The sequence below is a fragment of the Podarcis cretensis genome, assembly GCF_951804945.1.
Source record: "Podarcis cretensis genome assembly, chromosome: 12".
In the NCBI taxonomy this organism is placed as follows: domain Eukaryota; kingdom Metazoa; phylum Chordata; class Lepidosauria; order Squamata; family Lacertidae; genus Podarcis; species Podarcis cretensis.
In genome coordinates this window covers 4,507,413-4,524,900 of record NC_137181.1, presented here as the reverse complement: position 1 = coordinate 4,524,900, position 17,488 = coordinate 4,507,413, and the positions used below count along the sequence as shown (strand labels likewise).

The following is a 17,488-nucleotide window of genomic DNA, read 5'->3' as shown; positions in this document are numbered from 1 at the left end:
CACAGCACCACCTAATTAAAGATAAAAGCTCTCTGAGCGGCTTTTGATACCGTTAACCAGAGGTAGGGAATTATGGGTCTTCAAGTTGTTGCTGAACTACAACTCCCATCAGCGCTTGCGATCATTGGCCAATGGCCAGGAATGATCAATGGGATCTTCCTGGAGCTACAGTGGTTCTGCTCCCATCTTAGGGGCTGGTTTCAGGAAGTGACTGCCTGTTAGCCCCTGGAAAGTGTAATGTGGATGCCACTGAGTTCACCATCTGGTTTAATGTCTACATAAAGCTGCTGAGTGTGGCCATAATGGGATAAGGAGCAAGGTGTCACCAACACCCTGTTTTTCCCTGTAACATCTGAATCAAGGTGAGGCCAGACCAATAAACTGAAGCTGAATCCTGCCTTTGTGGGTATTCCTGGTTTGGAAGATACAGTGGTAGCCCGCAAGACAAATGCCTCACAAGACTGAAAACTCGCTAGATGAAAGAGTTTTCCGTTTTGGAGGTGCTTCGCAAAACAAATTTCCTATGGGCTTGCTTCGCAAGACGAAAATGTCTTGCGAGTTCCTGCGGGTTTTATTTCCCCCCCCCCTTTTTTCTAAGCTGCTAAGCCGCTTATCCGCTAAACCGCTAATAGCGCTAATCCGTCAGTGGGCTTGCTTCGCAAGACGAAAAAACCGCTAGACGAAGAGACTCGCGGAACGGATTCTTTTCGTCTTGCGAGGCACCACTGTAGTTCTATTACCTGCTCTAGATGGGGTTGTACTATGATAAATTCTTTAAAAAATAAAATAAAAGCTAAGCACAATGCTTTCAAATCCAGCTCATGAATTCTACTGAAATAACCACAGGCTGCCCACACACATGCCACAGAAGAATGGATAATTATTGTCACTGGCATTGCCAGAAGTTCAAAACCTGAACTCCCACCACTATTTCCTTTCACACCATCACCTATTTTTCTTATTTGTTAATTTTCCTTTGCTGATCTCAGGCGTGGTTTGGTCAATACAGCATGCTAGTCATTTATGCAACAGGACAACCAAAAAAACATATTCCAAGCATACTGCCAAATCTGATGTCTCCAACAAGCACCACTCAGGTTTTAAAGGATTCACAAAATTACGGCACAAAATTATTCCAGTAAAACAGGGTTCAAGGGTAAGCAGATTTTAACTAACTTGAAAACTAAGCCTATGATAGCTCACACATGAAGAGAGTACTTTAGTTACAGCTTGCCCACCCCAGCAATAACAAAATGTTCTCAGGGCAGCTTACAACAACAAATAAAGTTAAAATTTCAACACATAAATGACAAACAACTTATGTATTGTTCAAACAACTTTGGTTCCTCCTCTCCCATCAAAATCAGTTGGAAAATCCCAAAGTTTTCCTCTGCTCTGGTTTTTTATTTTTCTTTTAGAGAAAAGTAACTGATTCTCTTTTGGGGAGCATCCACTAGGAGAGACTATTCTACTGTGGTACAACAACACAATTAGGTTATGATTAGGGATATGCACTCTTTTAGAAAATGCACTGTTGTTTTTAACTTCATTCTCGTCATCCACCTTGAATACTCTGTAGCCAGGCGGAAAATAATAATGAAAAAAAACCACCCACACATTATCTCTTCCGAACCAAGTGAGAACAAGAGCAGGGGAAACACGAACGAATCAGCTAAAGAGCACCTGACCTCCGTAGTTCAGAAAATATGACCTACGTTTGATTGTGCACAAGATCACTTTAGTGGCTTCTGTTCAAGGATAGTCATTTATAAACAACAAAGCAAGTAAGTTAGGTCAAGACCCACCCATATCTCTGGAACTGGTAGTCAAAGGTTAGCTCTGAGCCTGACGGAACAAGTTTTGTGGTGAAGAAGCCAACCCGCAGCTGTCCGTTCACTGTCCACTAAAATGTGGGTGGAGGGGGGAGAGAGAGAATAAAGATGATTAGAACAATATGTATATCCATGGACTGTGGGCTCTTGCTGTGTTTTTTAAAGGGCATCTATTCTAGAAAAGGCTCTATCTCTGGAGAACTCAGCAGACGCACAAATCTCTATGCCGAGAGAATCCAAGCAAAGGGAAAATATATTTCACGCCCAACTTTGTTTTAACTGCAATGCTTGGGAGTTCACAGCACTCCGTTTACATTAGGTATGGTGACGCAAACTCGTTTTGTCCCCCTTCAGAAATGGATGGTGTTAAGAAACGGCCTTAGTTCCTTTCGGTATTAAAAAGCACTCACACAGCTTTTAAACGGGAATGCTATGCTTTGTCTCATCATCTAAAACCTGGGGGGGGGGGTGTCCTAAATTGTGTGGGGATCCTCTGTAAGTAGAAAGGTCTCTATGTTCCACGCAGACACCTGTAAACTCACGGAGGCTTGACACAATAAAGCTAATGGGCCAGAGGAAATGAACCTATTATGCTGCCAATTCTCGTAGTAAGGTAAAGGGACCCCTGACCATCAGGTCCAGTCGTGGCCAACTCTGGGGTTGCGAAGCTCATTTTGCTGTATTGGCCGAGCGAGCCAGCGTACAGCTTCCGGGTCATGTGGCCAGCAGGACTAAGCCGCTTCTGGCGAACCAGAGCAGCACACGGAAACGCCGTTTACCTTCCCACCGGAGCGGTACCTATTGATCTACTTGCACTTTGATGTGCTTTTGAACTGCTAGGTTGGCAGGAGCAGGGACTGAGCAATGGGAGCTCACCCCGTTGCAGGCATTCAAACCGCCGACCTTCTGATCGGCAAGTCCTAGGCTCTGTGGTTTAACCCACAGCGCCACCCGCGTCCCAATTCCCGTAGTACCCCAGTATAAAGTAAGCAGCGCATAAGCGGCACACAAAACACTACCAAACCATTCTACGTACTAAATCTTATATTAATAATCCAAAAATTGAGAGAGCTATGTACAAGATCTACTACAGAAGCCACAAACAGAAAACTCATTCAAATTGTGTCCAAAAGGAAGATTCAGTCTTTAAAGGTTCCCTTAGCCAGGCTCCTGTAGATATTAACAGAGGTAAGTTTGATCAAACGAAGTGTCGGTGAAATTACGCACAAGAGTTAGTCAGGGTGCCGGCGTTTGTCACCTGTTTCGCCCATGAAGAGTCTTGGGCTTCTCCAGTAAAATCTCTCTCACAGTTTTGATATAGTTATAAACATTTACGTCCATATGTTACATTTCTTCTTAGATTAAGTTACAATATTTAATTTCTTTCTTTAGGAAATTCTCCCTCAGGATCTTGGTGTGTTTACATACATTCAACTTCATATAGCTCTCTCAATTTTGTGATTATTAATATAATATTTGGTACATAGAATGGTCTGGTAGTGTTTTGTGTGCCGCTTATGTGCTGCTTACTTTATACTGGTCTACGACAGGCCAGAGGAGGCAGAGCTTGGTGGTGTAAACCCCCTCCATTCGCCCTCAGGATATTTGTTTATATGCCAAGAAGACAAGCGCCTGAATCGGACTCAGACATGCCTCTGGCCAGGTGATGTTGTCTTTTACGCACCTGGCAGGCCACGTGACCCCCAAAGCCAATCTCAGTATTCTTATACTGCTTGCTACTTCAACTCTGTGTGCTTTGAAATAATAAATTCTACACATGTGCACAACTGCCTCTTTGCTCTTTCCTGGCCCCCACTGGGCACATCTTTCAAAGATCTTTTGCCTGCCCGTGTCACAGCATTAATCTGCTTCTGCTCCTAGGCAACGTTTCTCATCAAAGCCTTTCCACGCTTGGGATCTCCTCCACCCATCTTCCCTGGCTGACTCAGCCACTGAGGCTTTGGGCAACTTGTCCCTTGGAAGAGGCAACACTTCTTACTCAGAATTCCAGCTCCCCACCACGCTTCCAAGCCTGTTTGCAAACATCTGAATGCTGACAGCTTCCCGCCCTGGGCAATAAAAATGTTTGTGAATGCAGTGACCTCACAGCAGTTCAGCCAATGGCACATGCAAAATGCACATGCCTGAAAAAATTAAGGGGGGGGGGGGAATAGGAACCGTGTTAAAATCTATATGGAAATGGCAAGACATGGACAATTTGTTGATTGCCAGGGCTCGACTTTGGAAATTTATCAGCGTGCCTTAACTGACCTAGTTATTTCTATAAAATTTTATTGCCAGTGTTTAATATTTGCAAACATGTTTAAAATCATCAAAAGCAAAATAATATCAGGAATACAGCGTATGTGAATGCCATACCTAAGCTTTAGAATTGAATACTGTAATGCATTCTAAGTGGGGCTACCCTGAAGACTGTCTAAAAAATGCCACTAGTCCTGAAAGTGACTGTCAGATTGTTGAGTGGCACAGCTAGTTGAGACCACATAACACCACTCCAGAGTAACTTGTATTGGTTGCTTATACATTTCAGAGCTGAATTCAAGATACTACTATTGACACACAGTCTGAACAACTTTTTTTCTGGCACCAGTTTAAAGATGCATCTTTTTTACTCAGACTTTTAGATGAAGTGAAACAACATGACTTGTTGCTGCTTGTATGTTTTCCCTGTGGTATCATACACGGATTTTGAATTGTTTTAAAAGGTTTGATTTTTTTGTGTATAAAATTGCTTTATGGTAACTGGTTAACACGATTCATGTTGATCTGTTTGGTTTTATGTTATCTGAAGTTCTAATTTATAAATTATAAAATTATATAGATTTATATAAAATCATAGAGGTGACGCTCCCCGCACAAGAACACTGCCAAAAGCGTTTATCTCTGCTGACATTTCACGAGATGAGCATGCATTTTAAAATGCTCTTACCCCGCACATCAAAGTCCAGCAAGTGAAGAGGGGTAAAAGCCTTTTAAAATGTGTCGCTCACTGTGCTGGCTACCCATATGCCTTATGGTCACTTCCATGTAAAGGAGCTGTAACATAAACCCTCATTTAGCCCAAATTTAGTATAAACCTGCATCAGTTTCTTCCTGCGACTTACTTTCTGCGTCTCACAGTTTGGCTCGCAGCTGTGGTTCATAAAACGAGAGCAGTTTCCTTTCTGGGTGGCATCTATTATCTGAAAAGGAAAATATTTGTTTGTATCTCTTCATTAAAAAATGGAGCCTGACCCATATTCAAAGACTTTCTACAGGGTTTCAGCTGGAATTCTGTCTGCTTCAAGTGTTGTTAGGCCACGCTAACGGAGAAAATGACGGTATCCTTATAAAGAACTACCGTATTTTTCGCTCTATAAGACGCACCAGACCACAAGATGCACCTAGTTTTTGGAGGAGGAAAACAAGAAAAAAAATATTCTGAATCTCAGAAGCCAGAACAGCAAGAGGGATCGTTGCGCAGTGAAAGCAGCAATCCCTCTTGCTGTTCTGGCTTCTGGGATAGCTGCACAGTCTGCATTTGCTCCATAAGACGCACACACATTTCCCCTTAATTTTTAGGAGGGAAAAAGTGAGTGTTATAGTGCAAAAAATACGGTAATTCAACTTATGTTAGAATTTACTCGTATTAGCAGTAGCCTGCAACTTGAAAGGATCACAAGACCCTCTGTAGAAGCTGTGGGGCTTTCTTTACAGTGCACGAAGTACAGCAGTAGGTGAGAGAGAAAAACAAACAGTGGGTTCACGCATGCACAGTGAATTCTTAAAGTACTCAGACAATGCACAGCCTAATCACTGAAAACGATTTGTAACTCACCTCATCGTTTTTCAATGCCATGAAGTAGTAATGGATATTCTTGCTTCGGGCATACTCCTTCACTCGGGTTTTGAACTCTTTGTGATCAAGCACTTCACCACAGTATTCCAGTACAAAAGTGTTGCTAAATAGGCCCAAGAAAGAAAGAAAAAGGCCTAAGACATAGCAGCAACCAGGCTTGGACCTATAATACATTAAACAATCTAAATCTGGAATATCTTTTTTTTTTTAATAAATATTTATTAAGATTTTTTGAATACAAATGCAAAAATAGTCAACAATATAGCATATATCATAACATATTTTCAAAACCTCTTTGGACTTCCTCACATCTCCCGCTCCCACTTACATCGTCTTAAATTTTAACCAGCAAATTATCATCTTATTTAAATTCTTAGGTCCCATTCTTTTAAACATAATCTAATTGTTCTCCAAGTGATTTATATTTTCCTCGATCTACTTATCATCCTAATTCCATCTAATTTAATGGTGGTCAATTATTTATGATCTAGCATCCTTCTTAACATTCAACCAAATTACAATACTTTTTTAAATAAATCTTAAATTTCTTCCGGTCTTCTTCAACCTTCTCTTCTCCCAGGTCTCGGATTCTGCCAGTCATCTCGGCTAGTTCCATATAGTCTATCAGCTGCATCTGCCACTCTTCCAGTGTGGGTAGATCTTGGGTTTTCCAATGCTTAGCGATAAGTATCCTTGCTGCTGTTGTTGCATACATAAAAAATGTTCGGTCCTTCTTTAACACCTTCTGGTCAACAATACCCAAAAGGAAGGCCTCTGGTTTCTTAGTGAAGGTATACTTAAATACCTTTTTCAGCTCATTATATATCATTTCCCAGAAAGCCTTCACTCTAGGGCAAGTCCACCAGAGGTGAAAGAATGTTCCTTCATTTTCTTTACATTTCCAACATTTTTTATCAGACAAATGGTATATTTTGGCAAGTTTAACTGGGGTCATGTACCATCTATATATCATTTTCATTACATTTTCCTTCAAAGCATTACATGCAGTGAAGTTCAACCCAATGGTCCACAACCCTTCCCAGTCCTCAAACATAATGTTGTGCCCAATGCCCTGTGCCTAAATCTGGAATATCTTAGGGACTGCCTTCCTCCCAATAGGAAACTAACCTCCTGAGCTCTGTGATCTGCTAGAAAGGCCTTGCTCAGAGCTCCACCTATTAGTGGTGCTAGATTGGCTAGGAGCGGGGCCTTCCTGGTGGTTGCTTTAACAATGTGAACTTTCAGAAAGTGGCCAAGAAACTCTCTTTTGCTAAGCATTTGTAGTTGTTTTCCAGTGATCTGCCGTCAACCAGGGATGCTTCACTTGGGGGGGGGGGGGGAATCTAATTTTGCCTTGTATTCTGTAATTGTATTATTTCTTTTTATTAAGCACTTTGGAGAATAGATCTGAAAATCAGTATATAAATACTGTTGAGAAATGACTAGACACTAATTAGAAAGAGAACCATGACTGAACCAAAGCCAGGGAGTTTGAACAATGCTGGGTATAGTTGTGTGTTAATTTTTCAACAGGGGTTCACTTAACTTATTAGTCAGAATAAACAGTACTGGCTCAGATGGACCAACAGCCTGTTTGGATGTAAAACAGTTTCCATGTGTTCAATAAAAAGATGGCAATTGCAAGAAGTATACATCATGGCTCTCACCTGCAGCTTCTGAGTCCTGTTAATAAGCTCCAAGCTCTACCCACACATCAGATAATTTGGACTGAATACAACACAGAGTGTAACACCCCTGGGACATGGCATCACCCTGTTTCTCCTCTACGTGGCCTAGGACCACCTCTCCTGGTAGGCCCCGCGGAGGACCTTAAGGTCCACAAATGACAACATTTTGGAGGTCCCAAGTCGCAAGGTGGTTAGACTGGGCTCAACTAGGGCCAGGGCCTTTTCAGTACTGGCCCCGACTTGGTGGAACGCTCTGTCACAAGAGCCTAGGGCCCTGCGGGACTTGACATCTTTCCACAGGGCCTGTTCTGTTTGGCCTTTGGTTTGGACTCAGTCTGACCCTTCTGTTTCCCTGCCCTTATGGTTTTGATCTATGGGCTATTATTAAAATGAGGCTGCATTTTAAATTGTATTTTTAACCTGTATTTTAATTTGTCCTCCCCCCCCCCAATTATGTTTTTATTGTAATTTTACTGGTGTTAGCCGCCCTGAGCCCGGCTCTGACCGGGGAGGGCAGGGTATAAATTATTATTATTATTATTATTATTATTATTATTATTATTGCCCTGCCTTCTCCTGGGGAGGAGTATGAAGGTGTTCTGCTTTGATCCTGCTGGCCTTTGGCCTATGACCAGCCTTCTTCTTCCCAAAAGGAGTGTGTGCGCACACACACATACACTATGGTCCTGGACATTCAACAGATCTATCTGCAGAGCACATCCTAACAGTGCATTCATTCACGGGTACATGGAAAAGTGCTGACCCATATGATGCTTATAGCTATTCCAAAGGCAAGGGAGTGGGAACAGCCTCCCTCTGCAAAATCCCTCTGGTGCCCAGAACGAAACCTTCCCTGCTGCCATGCACAAGAGGGGAAAACTGCTAAGCTGGAAATCCTTTAAAATGAGGGAAGTCTTACGAGGGTAGGTCTTTTGCTGCTCTCAACCCCCAGCCTTTCTTCTCGGTCAGAATGACTTCAACATCTGCATGCTGCTTCCTCTGAAACCGCCGGTTGGAGCAGTAGTCCCCATTGGGGCACCTTGAGGAACTAAGCAGAAGGAAAAATTGTGTATGCGTTAGTAACCATGTAGATATTCCCTGGCCTGCTTGTAGCCGACACTCTATAAATCACACACACGTTTCTCTAAGGAAGCACAACAAATCCTACAAGTCTCAGATTTTGAACTTAGGTACCATGATGTAACCGTACTCTCAGATTAACGAACGTTTCTGCATTTTTAAAAGAATCATTAACATTTGTACCTGTTCAGCATGCAAACTATTTTACAAGCCTTAATGCGTCTGTTAAGCCAATGTATGAACATCACATATAACATACCAGTAATTATCACATTCAAATCTAAGATCGATCACATGAAACGAAGACCCAAAAGTTTTGCTATAAAGAACCATGAGGATCCAAGGAGATCTAGTACATTGGTCAAGACCCACATGGACCTACGGTGGGGGTCACACAAGAGTCTTCTTGTCTGATAGGTTCATTTTTTTTGATAAAAGGAGAAAAATAGAGAGAACTGCCAAAGAGGAAGAAAAAAAAGGAAAGGAAATAAAGACAGAACTGTTGGGGAAAATGAGTCAGACTGGGGGAAAAGGTGAGTCCCAGGTCTACTAGAACTACTGTTCTAGTAATATCTCCTCTCCTATATCCAGATAGAAACTTCACACCAAAATGCCTAGGAGACAATGGCATGGTTCTCCCTCATGTGAGACTTCCCTGAAGTTCTTCACTTCAGATGAAAGCTTAAATGATAGACAGGTCCTCTGTTACAAAAAAATAAAAGAATCCCTGCACATGGAACATTTGCATGCAAAGAGAAAGCGGTTTAGAAACCTGCTCCCTGACATTTTATGAGTTTTCCGCCAACCCGATGACCTCCACATGATGTTGCGCTGGAATGCCCATCAGCTACATCCAGCATGACTAATAGTCAGGTCTGATGGGAGTTAAGAGTTATATAGTCCAAAACATCTGGAAGGCACCAGATGGGGAGGAAGGCAGAGCTGGTTTATAAAGCAGAGTATTCCACCATGGGTGATTCCCATTCCCATCCGCGGTATGAAATGTTAAAGCCCAGACACGGGTTTATCATCCGAGTCAGACCTAAGAGATGATGACAGAGAGGTTTTGTCGAAATAGCAAGTTTTAAAGAGGCATTTGATACAGCTTCCCTTTGCCGGTTGAACTAAACTGAATTCCAGAATCCTCCAACAAAAGGAAAAGAATGCAACTATCACGATGTATGTACTTTTAACCCTGATATTTCCCTCCATCCTGACTTTAAAAAACTCCAGTACAGTACACTAGTACCAGAAACTTGGTGCCGAATAAATTTGAGTGTTTCTGTTTGAATGATGACAGAAGACTACTATAGGCACTTTTTATCTGAAGTATGGAAAATGTATCACTGGGAAGCAGTATATTTGCATAGAGATTTTACTTTCTTGGGCTCCATGATCACTGCAGATCATAGAATCATAGAATCATAGAGTTGGAAGAGACCACAAGGGCCATCGAGTCCAACCCCCTGCCAAGCAGGAAACACCATCAGAGCACTCCTGACATATGGTTGTCAAGCCTCTGCTTAAAGACCTCCAAAGAAGGAGACTCCACCACACTCCTTGGCAGCAAATTCCACTGTCGAACAGCTCTTACTGTCAGGAAGTTCTTCCTAATGTTTAGGTGGAATCTTCTTTCTTGTAGTTTGGAACCATTGCTCCGTGTCCGCTTCTCTGGAGCAGCAGAAAACAACCTTTCTCCCTCCTCTATGTGACATCCTTTTATATATTTGAACATGGCTATCATATCACCCCTTAACCTCCTCTTCTCCAGGCTAAACATGCCCAGCTCCCTTAGCCGTTCTTCATAAGGCATCGCTTCCAGGCCTTTGACCATTTTGGTTGCCCTTCTCTGGACACGTTCTAGTTTGTCAGTGTCCTTCTTGAACTGTGGTGCCCAGAACTGGACACAGTACTCCAGGTGAGGTCTGACCAGAGCAGAATACAGTGACAGCAGTCACGAAATTAAAAGACGCCTGCTTCTTGGGAGAAAAGCAATGACAAACCTAGACACAGCATCTTAAAAATCAGAGACATCACCTTGCCAACAAAGGTCTGTATAGTTAAAGGTATGGTTTTCCCAGTAGTGATGTATGAAAGTGGGAGCTGGACCATAAAGAAGGTTGATCGCCGAAGAATGGATGCTTTTGAATTCTGGTGCTGGAGGAGACTCTTGAGAGTCCCATGAACTGCAAGAAGATCAAACCTCTCCATTCTGAAGGAAATCAGCCCTGAGTGCTCACTGGAAGGACAGATCCTGAAGCTGAGGCTCCAAGACTTTGGCCACCTCATGAGAAGAGAAGACTCCCTGGAAAAGACCCTGATGTTGGGAAAGATTGAGGGCACAAGGAGAAGGGGACGATGGAGGACGAGATGGTTGGACAGTGTTCTCAAAGCTACCAGCATGAGTTTGACCAAACTGCGGGAGGCAGTGGAAGACAGGAGTGCCTGGCGTGCTCTGGTCCAGGGGGTCACAAAGAGTCGGACACGACTAAACAACAACAACACTGATAGAGGGTTACATTTTAAGGTATGTTCTCTCTCCCCCCCCCCCCATATCTATTTGGAATTTATCCCAGATTTTCGGAAAGAGGAAAACATGATCTTAACATTTATAATACACCTTTTCATTATGCTCAAAGCTGCTTACAAAGAATATAAGCTTTACAAGCAGCAAGGCAATCCAAACCAGTCTTACATTTCCTCCAAAGCAGTCACTTCTACAACACTTCAAGAAGCAGATTCACTTGACCGTAATCAACAAGAACGCACAAGAGAAGTGTGTTGTGCCTGCTGTTTTCAACAACCAGAAAGATTATTGCGTTTTACATCAAAACCTCTTTTCCTTGTGCTGTGTGTCATGATGTGGGCGTGTGATGACAGCAGCAGACTAACCTTCAAAAGGGCACTTACCATTCTATCATGAGTAGACGATTAAGACAGTCTTCTCCACACGCCACCTCTCCTTGAGCTCGCTCATCTTTTGAAAGTGTGGGACATTCACACAGCATCCGCTTGATGTCACGGTGAGATTTATTCTTTTTCCTATGCAGCATTCCAGAAAACAAACATTAAAACTGACCACATAATACCAGCTAGGACTGAAGAATTTATCCAAAATAAAAGTACAGCAGGCTTTTAAATTTTAACACGTGGTACTTCAAAATGCCTTGAGGTAATACAGATGTTTTGAGAATTCCCACTGATTTGACACAAACCCAAGTCAAAACTGCAGTGGGATTCACACATCAGCCGATAGCATGAATTTTTTGCATGTTGAAGAAATTCACAATTTCAGGATCGGGGAGCTAATTCAACCAAGTAGGTTTCCAACTCTTTTTTTTTTTGGTGGGAACAAAACTTTAAAATGTTTCTGGATGCCTTCAAAAGGCTTATAAACTAAGCAGGTGCTTCCAAGATAGTAACGCTTGAGATTTTTACAGTAGCCTTAATGTTTGCTTGCGTTAATATGGAATTATTACTCACTCCTACTGAACAGCACACTGAATATAAGACTACCTAATACAACATAAGGAGTATGTAAAAGGGCCAATACTCGTTTTGGAAGGGGCTCTTTCAACCCCAACTGGCACTCTGTACCAGCCTGATATACTACTATGAACCACAACGTCATTTCCCCCTATTCTAATATTCTTACTGCAAACTACAGTGGTACCTCCGGTTGCAGACGGGATCTGTTCCAGAGGTCCGGTCAGATCCCGAGGTTTCCTCAACCTGAGGACCGCTTCTGTGCATGTGGCGAAACCCAGTAAAAACAAGAGGGTTACGTAAATGGATGTTTGACTGTATTATACTACCCTGGGCAAACAATTTTCACAATACCTTTATGGCACGCTATTCCTTTGTTAGCATAAAAGGCGTTTTTAAAAGTAAGAAGCCTATTACCTTTCCGTCAAATACACATTTTCTTCAATGAGGTCGAAGTAACAGGGCATTTTCCCTTGCTTGGCAAACTCTTTCCAACGCTGCGAGTCCCTGAAGTCTTCCATGAAACACAGCGGACGAACCATTGAAGAGTCCTGAAGTATTGATGGCAACCGCTCTCCCTCTGTCTTGACCTTCTTTCTTTCCCGGTAGTCGGCATCGCTCTCTGAGTCACTCTCTAAATCCGTCCTCCTTTTCTTCAACGGTCCCCGCTCTTTCATGTCATTCTTCTCCAAAACCTTATTTGCCTGCTCTTTCCTCTCACTTGGGGCCATTGGTTCTTTAGTGGAGTTGCTGCTTATCTCATGGGCCTGCACCGAACCCTTCTCTCTAGGGTCACGTGACTGGAACTTCACCGACTGGTTGGGGAAGAAGGCGTGGCTTTCGTCAACCCAGCAGTCAACTTCTTCATACTCTTCATGGTCTTCTGTAAGCGAATCGGGAACTTGCCCTTGCATTTGCTCGTAGCTAATCTCAGAGGGTCTATTGGTCAACCTTGGATCCCAATAGCCATTGTCATGCCAGTAGTTATGAGGCCCAACAAATGTTCCTGGAGCTGGGGGATAAACATAACCTGGGAAGATGCCATAGCTGCTATCAGGCTGTTGGTATGTACTGCTTGGTTTCTCTGGTTGGGAGAAATCCCACCCCAAGCTACTCAAGTCTTCTGCTGAATGGAAGCCATCCTCTCTGGAGAAATCTCCAGTTTCCATGGGCTCGCCAAAACCAGACTTCCCCTGCCTGCTGTCAGGCTTGGAAATACTGGTCTGCAGCCTCGACATTTTGTCGATCATTTCAAAGTTCTTGGAAAGATAATGCAGCTCCCCTTCTTGCGATACATCAATTGATCGAGCCACAGACATGCTTTCAGTTAATATTGATCTTTCATCTGGGTTTGGCTTGTGAATAAAACCTGTTGTCTGCTCTGACTGACTCGTACTGTCAACGCCATCGCTCTGAGGGTGGGGGATGCCAGGCCGGAGGTCTTCACTCTCTGTTCTGTTGAGCTCAGTAGATATTGCTAGCCTCCCCTCTGCGTCTCTAGAAGGCAGATACTTGCTTTCATTTTGCAGGCCATTATTAGATCCCACGTCACCCGGCATTTCTTCACAGAATGGCCTGCTGGACTCTGGCCTGCCATCTTCCCAGTGATCCACATAGCGTCTGTTACTTTGGCTGTTCCGGGAGGAACATGAACTGCTCTCCTCCATGGTTATGGTAGAATTCTTTGGAATGACCACAACTGACTGAAGGCGGTTCCTTGGAACACTGCTATCATCTGAATCAGAGTCCTCTGTGTCACTGTCATCACTGTCCTGTTCACTCACACTTTCAGCCGTATCAGAATACTCTTCGTGGTGGATGGAAGTGAGCTCAGGGGTACTGCCTCTACTGTCACATCTGGGCACTTCGGCAGCAGTTTCTGTTTCTTCTACTGTCACAACAATATCACAAGACGGGGACAAAGCGTCTGAAAATGCAGATCCTCCCATGGAGTCATCACTTTTTTCATTTACCATCAAGACTTCAGGAGCGTGGGCCTTCAAGTCAGCAACTACAGTTCTTTCATCAAGGACCACAGAGTGTTCCTCATCATCTGGCTCCTCTTTCTCAGAGTCTTCTGTTGGCATCTCTAAATAATAAGAGTGCTCATTTTTAAAAGGCGATTTTGTTTTCTCTACAACGGAATCAACATGAGAAACATCCAATTCAAGTGCTACTTCGGGACACTCCAAGAGTTCTTCCTTCTTATCCCCCTCCAGAGTTGTCTCTGGGTGGGACAACACATTTTCGGAAGCCTGTTGTTGCTGCGCAATACACTGATTGTCAAATTTCTCTTCCACAATATATTCTTCTGTAGAAGAATCTCTGACTGGGCTGCACTCTGATAAGCTGAAACGTCTAACACGTTTTTCATCCTCATGAGCAATTTTTGACGGATTCTGATCTTCGACATCAGCGTACGTAAACTTTTCAGATGACTGAACATCCACAAAAGGTTCTGGAGTAACAGCTGCATTGGAAGGCTCAGCTTCAATTTCAACTTCTGAATAATACAAAGAAAGAGCTGCATCATCTGAAAGATAGCAGGAGACTGGATCTTTGGTTTTATCACAAGGATCTGTGAGATCATCCGCTTTATCTGCATGTATTTTAGAATTATTTACATTCACAATACAAGAAGGTACACAATCATATTCAGAGGGAATTGACTCTTCCGTTTTTTCTTTAAGAAAACTGTTGGAGTCACTCAGGAGGACAAGAGAATCATCCGGATCGTGTCCTTTAGACTTATACACACACTGAAACCCATTTGACGGTAACTTACTCAAATTTGGACTATTGACTGGAAGTGGTGGCTCAGTTCCGTCTAAACTATCATCAGATGTTACAATTTCTTCGATTTTGGGGGCACGGAACAATGCCCTATCACTGGGCCTTCCTTCTGGGGATCCATTTATATTCAATTCTACTGGAGAACAAGTTCTTAACGGTTCATGTTTTACCTTGATTACAGACTCCTCTTCCTTAATACTGTCATGGCTATCAATTCCTGCAAGTACATTTGATCTAGAAATAGGAGACATCTCTCTTGATTCATTTAACTTTTTGAAAATAGGTGAATCATTCAACTGATTTAACGGAGAAACAGTCCTTTCTGTTTCTGGCTTCTGTGCAATAGCAGTTTTCGTTTCACAGCTTTGTACACAAGACGCCTCCAAGTCTATACAATTAGACTGCTCTCTGGTTTCCTCAGATTCTGTACAACAGAAAGAACTTTTAAATTTATCAGACTTTGGAGTAGATGTCTTTGAAGAGGAGGACTTGTGTCGGGAAGAACTTACACTGCTCTCTGCTTTAGAGTGGGATGATGTTCCTCCCCGATGACGCAGCTCATTGACTGGAGAGCACTTTTTTGATACGTCACTTTCTGAAGTCCTTTTGGAGTCCCTGTCTGATTTTGTAGGCTTTCCTTTTCTCTCTGAGTCAGTATGAGAGGATTCCAACTTGCTATCCCGCTCTGACTTTGAATAAGAAAAAGAGGTCCTAGAGTCTCTGTAAGATGAGGAATGAGAGGATGTACGCCTGGAGTCTGTAGACCTGGAGTATGTTCTCCGATACTCTTCTTCTGAATCAGAGCTCTCTCTTGTCCTGCTATCCACGTATGAACGAGAATACCGTGTCTTCTCTCTGTATGGTGAGCTCCTGTGGTACCTCCGGTCAGAGTCATAGTAATGTGACCGTTCAGATCTGGAATAGGAAGAACTGGTTCTGGAACCTCTCTCTGATCTAGAACGAGAACGGGATCTGCTTCGCCTCCTCTCTCTTTCAGATCTGGAACGGGAGGAAGAATACCTCGAGTCTCTCTCAGATCTGGAGGAGTAACTAGAATATTTTTCATCCCTTTCAGATCTAGACCGTGACGAACTTTTCACCTGCTCTTCAGTTCTGACAGAAGTAGAGCTCTTTCGTGAATCTTTCTCCTTCTCTGAGCTTGTCGATATTTTAATCTCGTGAGATCTCTGACTTGAAGAGGTCCTCACGGAATCTTCATCAGATTCGGAAGCTGGCAATGCTCCATCAGACAACTTCCTCTTGGAACTCTGTTTCTTAGAACTTTGAGAAGCACCCTTTGAAGCACATGAAATGTCCTCCTCCCTCCCAATATGGGAATCTCCTTTCGCTGGGACTGGTTCTGCTTCTTCAGGAATAACCTGAGCTAGCTGTTCTTCGGAGCCTTCCAACACAGCATTTTGCTTAATGTTCAGTTCTAAAGTTTCCTGAGCTGCTTTCACTGAGGGCTCCTTTGCTATGCGGACAACAGTTTCTACAGGCGATGGCAACAGAGGTGCGGCTGCTGTCTGTACTGCTACTGGAAGTTGTGGCAAAATTTCTGGGGTTAGTACTGGTTTTGGCGCTGGTAGTGTTTGTGGAGGGGGCGGAGGAGGTGGGGGAGGAGGAGGAGGGGGTGGCGGCGGTGATGGTGGCAATTCCACGAATTCTGCTGCAGTAGCTGGTCCAACAGTTGCTGGTGGCAGTGGCATGGCAGCAGCAGGGGGCGGCTTTGTTGTAACATTCAGCAGGTGTTTCTTAAAGTGGATCTTGCCCAATTCCACCTTAGGCTTTGGGGGTGAAAATTCCTCCACAACATCCGGATAATCCCCAAGATCCAGTTTAAATTTAGAGGCAATGTCAGTTTGAAGAGGTGTGCCCAGGGAGCTTGGAGCCTCGTTTTGCTTGTCATTCCCAAGGCCGGTCAGAAATCTGTTCTGCAAAGTTTTCTTGGTTAGGCTGAAGCTGAAGGACACCTTTTGTCTGCCTTGTTCCTCAAGGTTAACTTTTGTCCGGGTGCCTTTGGGCAAGAAGCGGCTCGATGCGACTCCTTTGAACACTGTCCCTTTGACAAAGCCAGGTTTCTGCGCATTTTCCGTCTTGCCCTAGAACACAAGAAACAAGCTGGTGAAATCATGGCTTTGAAAATTGTACTCACATTACAGCAAGAAATGGAAAGAAAGGAAAATACAAAAAGGACCAGAAGGCAAAAAATAAAAATAAAAATAGGGTTGGGAGTGACAGGGGTCCTCTAACATAAAGAGTCATGAGTTGCTTAGACCAGTGGACAAGCTTAAGATACCTAGGTAAAGGTAAAGGTACCCCTGCCCGTACGGGCCAGTCTTGACAGACTCTGGGGTTGTGCGCCCATCTCACTTAAGAGGCCAGGGGCCAGCGCTGTCCGGAGACACTTCCGGGTCACGTGGCCAGCGTGACATCGCTGCTCTGGCGAGCCAGAGCCGCACACGGAAACGCCGTTTACCTTCCCGCTGGTAAGCGGTCCCTATTTATCTACTTGCACCTGGAGGTGCTTTCGAACTGCTAGGTTGGCAGGCGCTGGGACCGAGCAGCGGGAGCGCACCCCGCCGCAGGGATTCGAACCGCCGACCTTTCGATCGGCAAGTCCTAGGCGCTGAGGCTTTAACCCACAGCGCCACCTGTGTCCCAAGATACCTAGAAGCCTTATTATAAACCTCGAAAAATATCACCTGACACATGTTGGCCAGCTGCTGTTAAGGCTTCCTTGTGACCAA

General features: G+C 43.7%; 1 protein-coding gene across 2 annotated transcripts in view; it reads right to left on the bottom strand.

Moving 5' to 3' along the window:
- The window catches only part of SETD2 (SET domain containing 2, histone lysine methyltransferase), a 94,672-nt gene that overhangs the window by 51,513 nt on the left and 25,671 nt on the right, over positions 1–17,488 (bottom strand). For both annotated transcript variants that reach the window (XR_013843831.1, XM_079996298.1), the window contains exons 4-9: positions 12,363–16,840; positions 11,370–11,501; positions 8,299–8,427; positions 5,671–5,794; positions 4,958–5,035; positions 1,806–1,903 (exon numbers count right to left, since the gene is read on the bottom strand). Coding sequence is in view for 1 of the 2 variants with exons in the window: in XM_079996298.1 (XP_079852424.1) it covers positions 1,806–1,903; positions 4,958–5,035; positions 5,671–5,794; positions 8,299–8,427; positions 11,370–11,501; positions 12,363–16,840 (5,039 nt within the window). In the remaining variant the exon portion in view is untranslated. The remainder of the gene's footprint in view (positions 1–1,805; positions 1,904–4,957; positions 5,036–5,670; positions 5,795–8,298; positions 8,428–11,369; positions 11,502–12,362; positions 16,841–17,488) is intronic.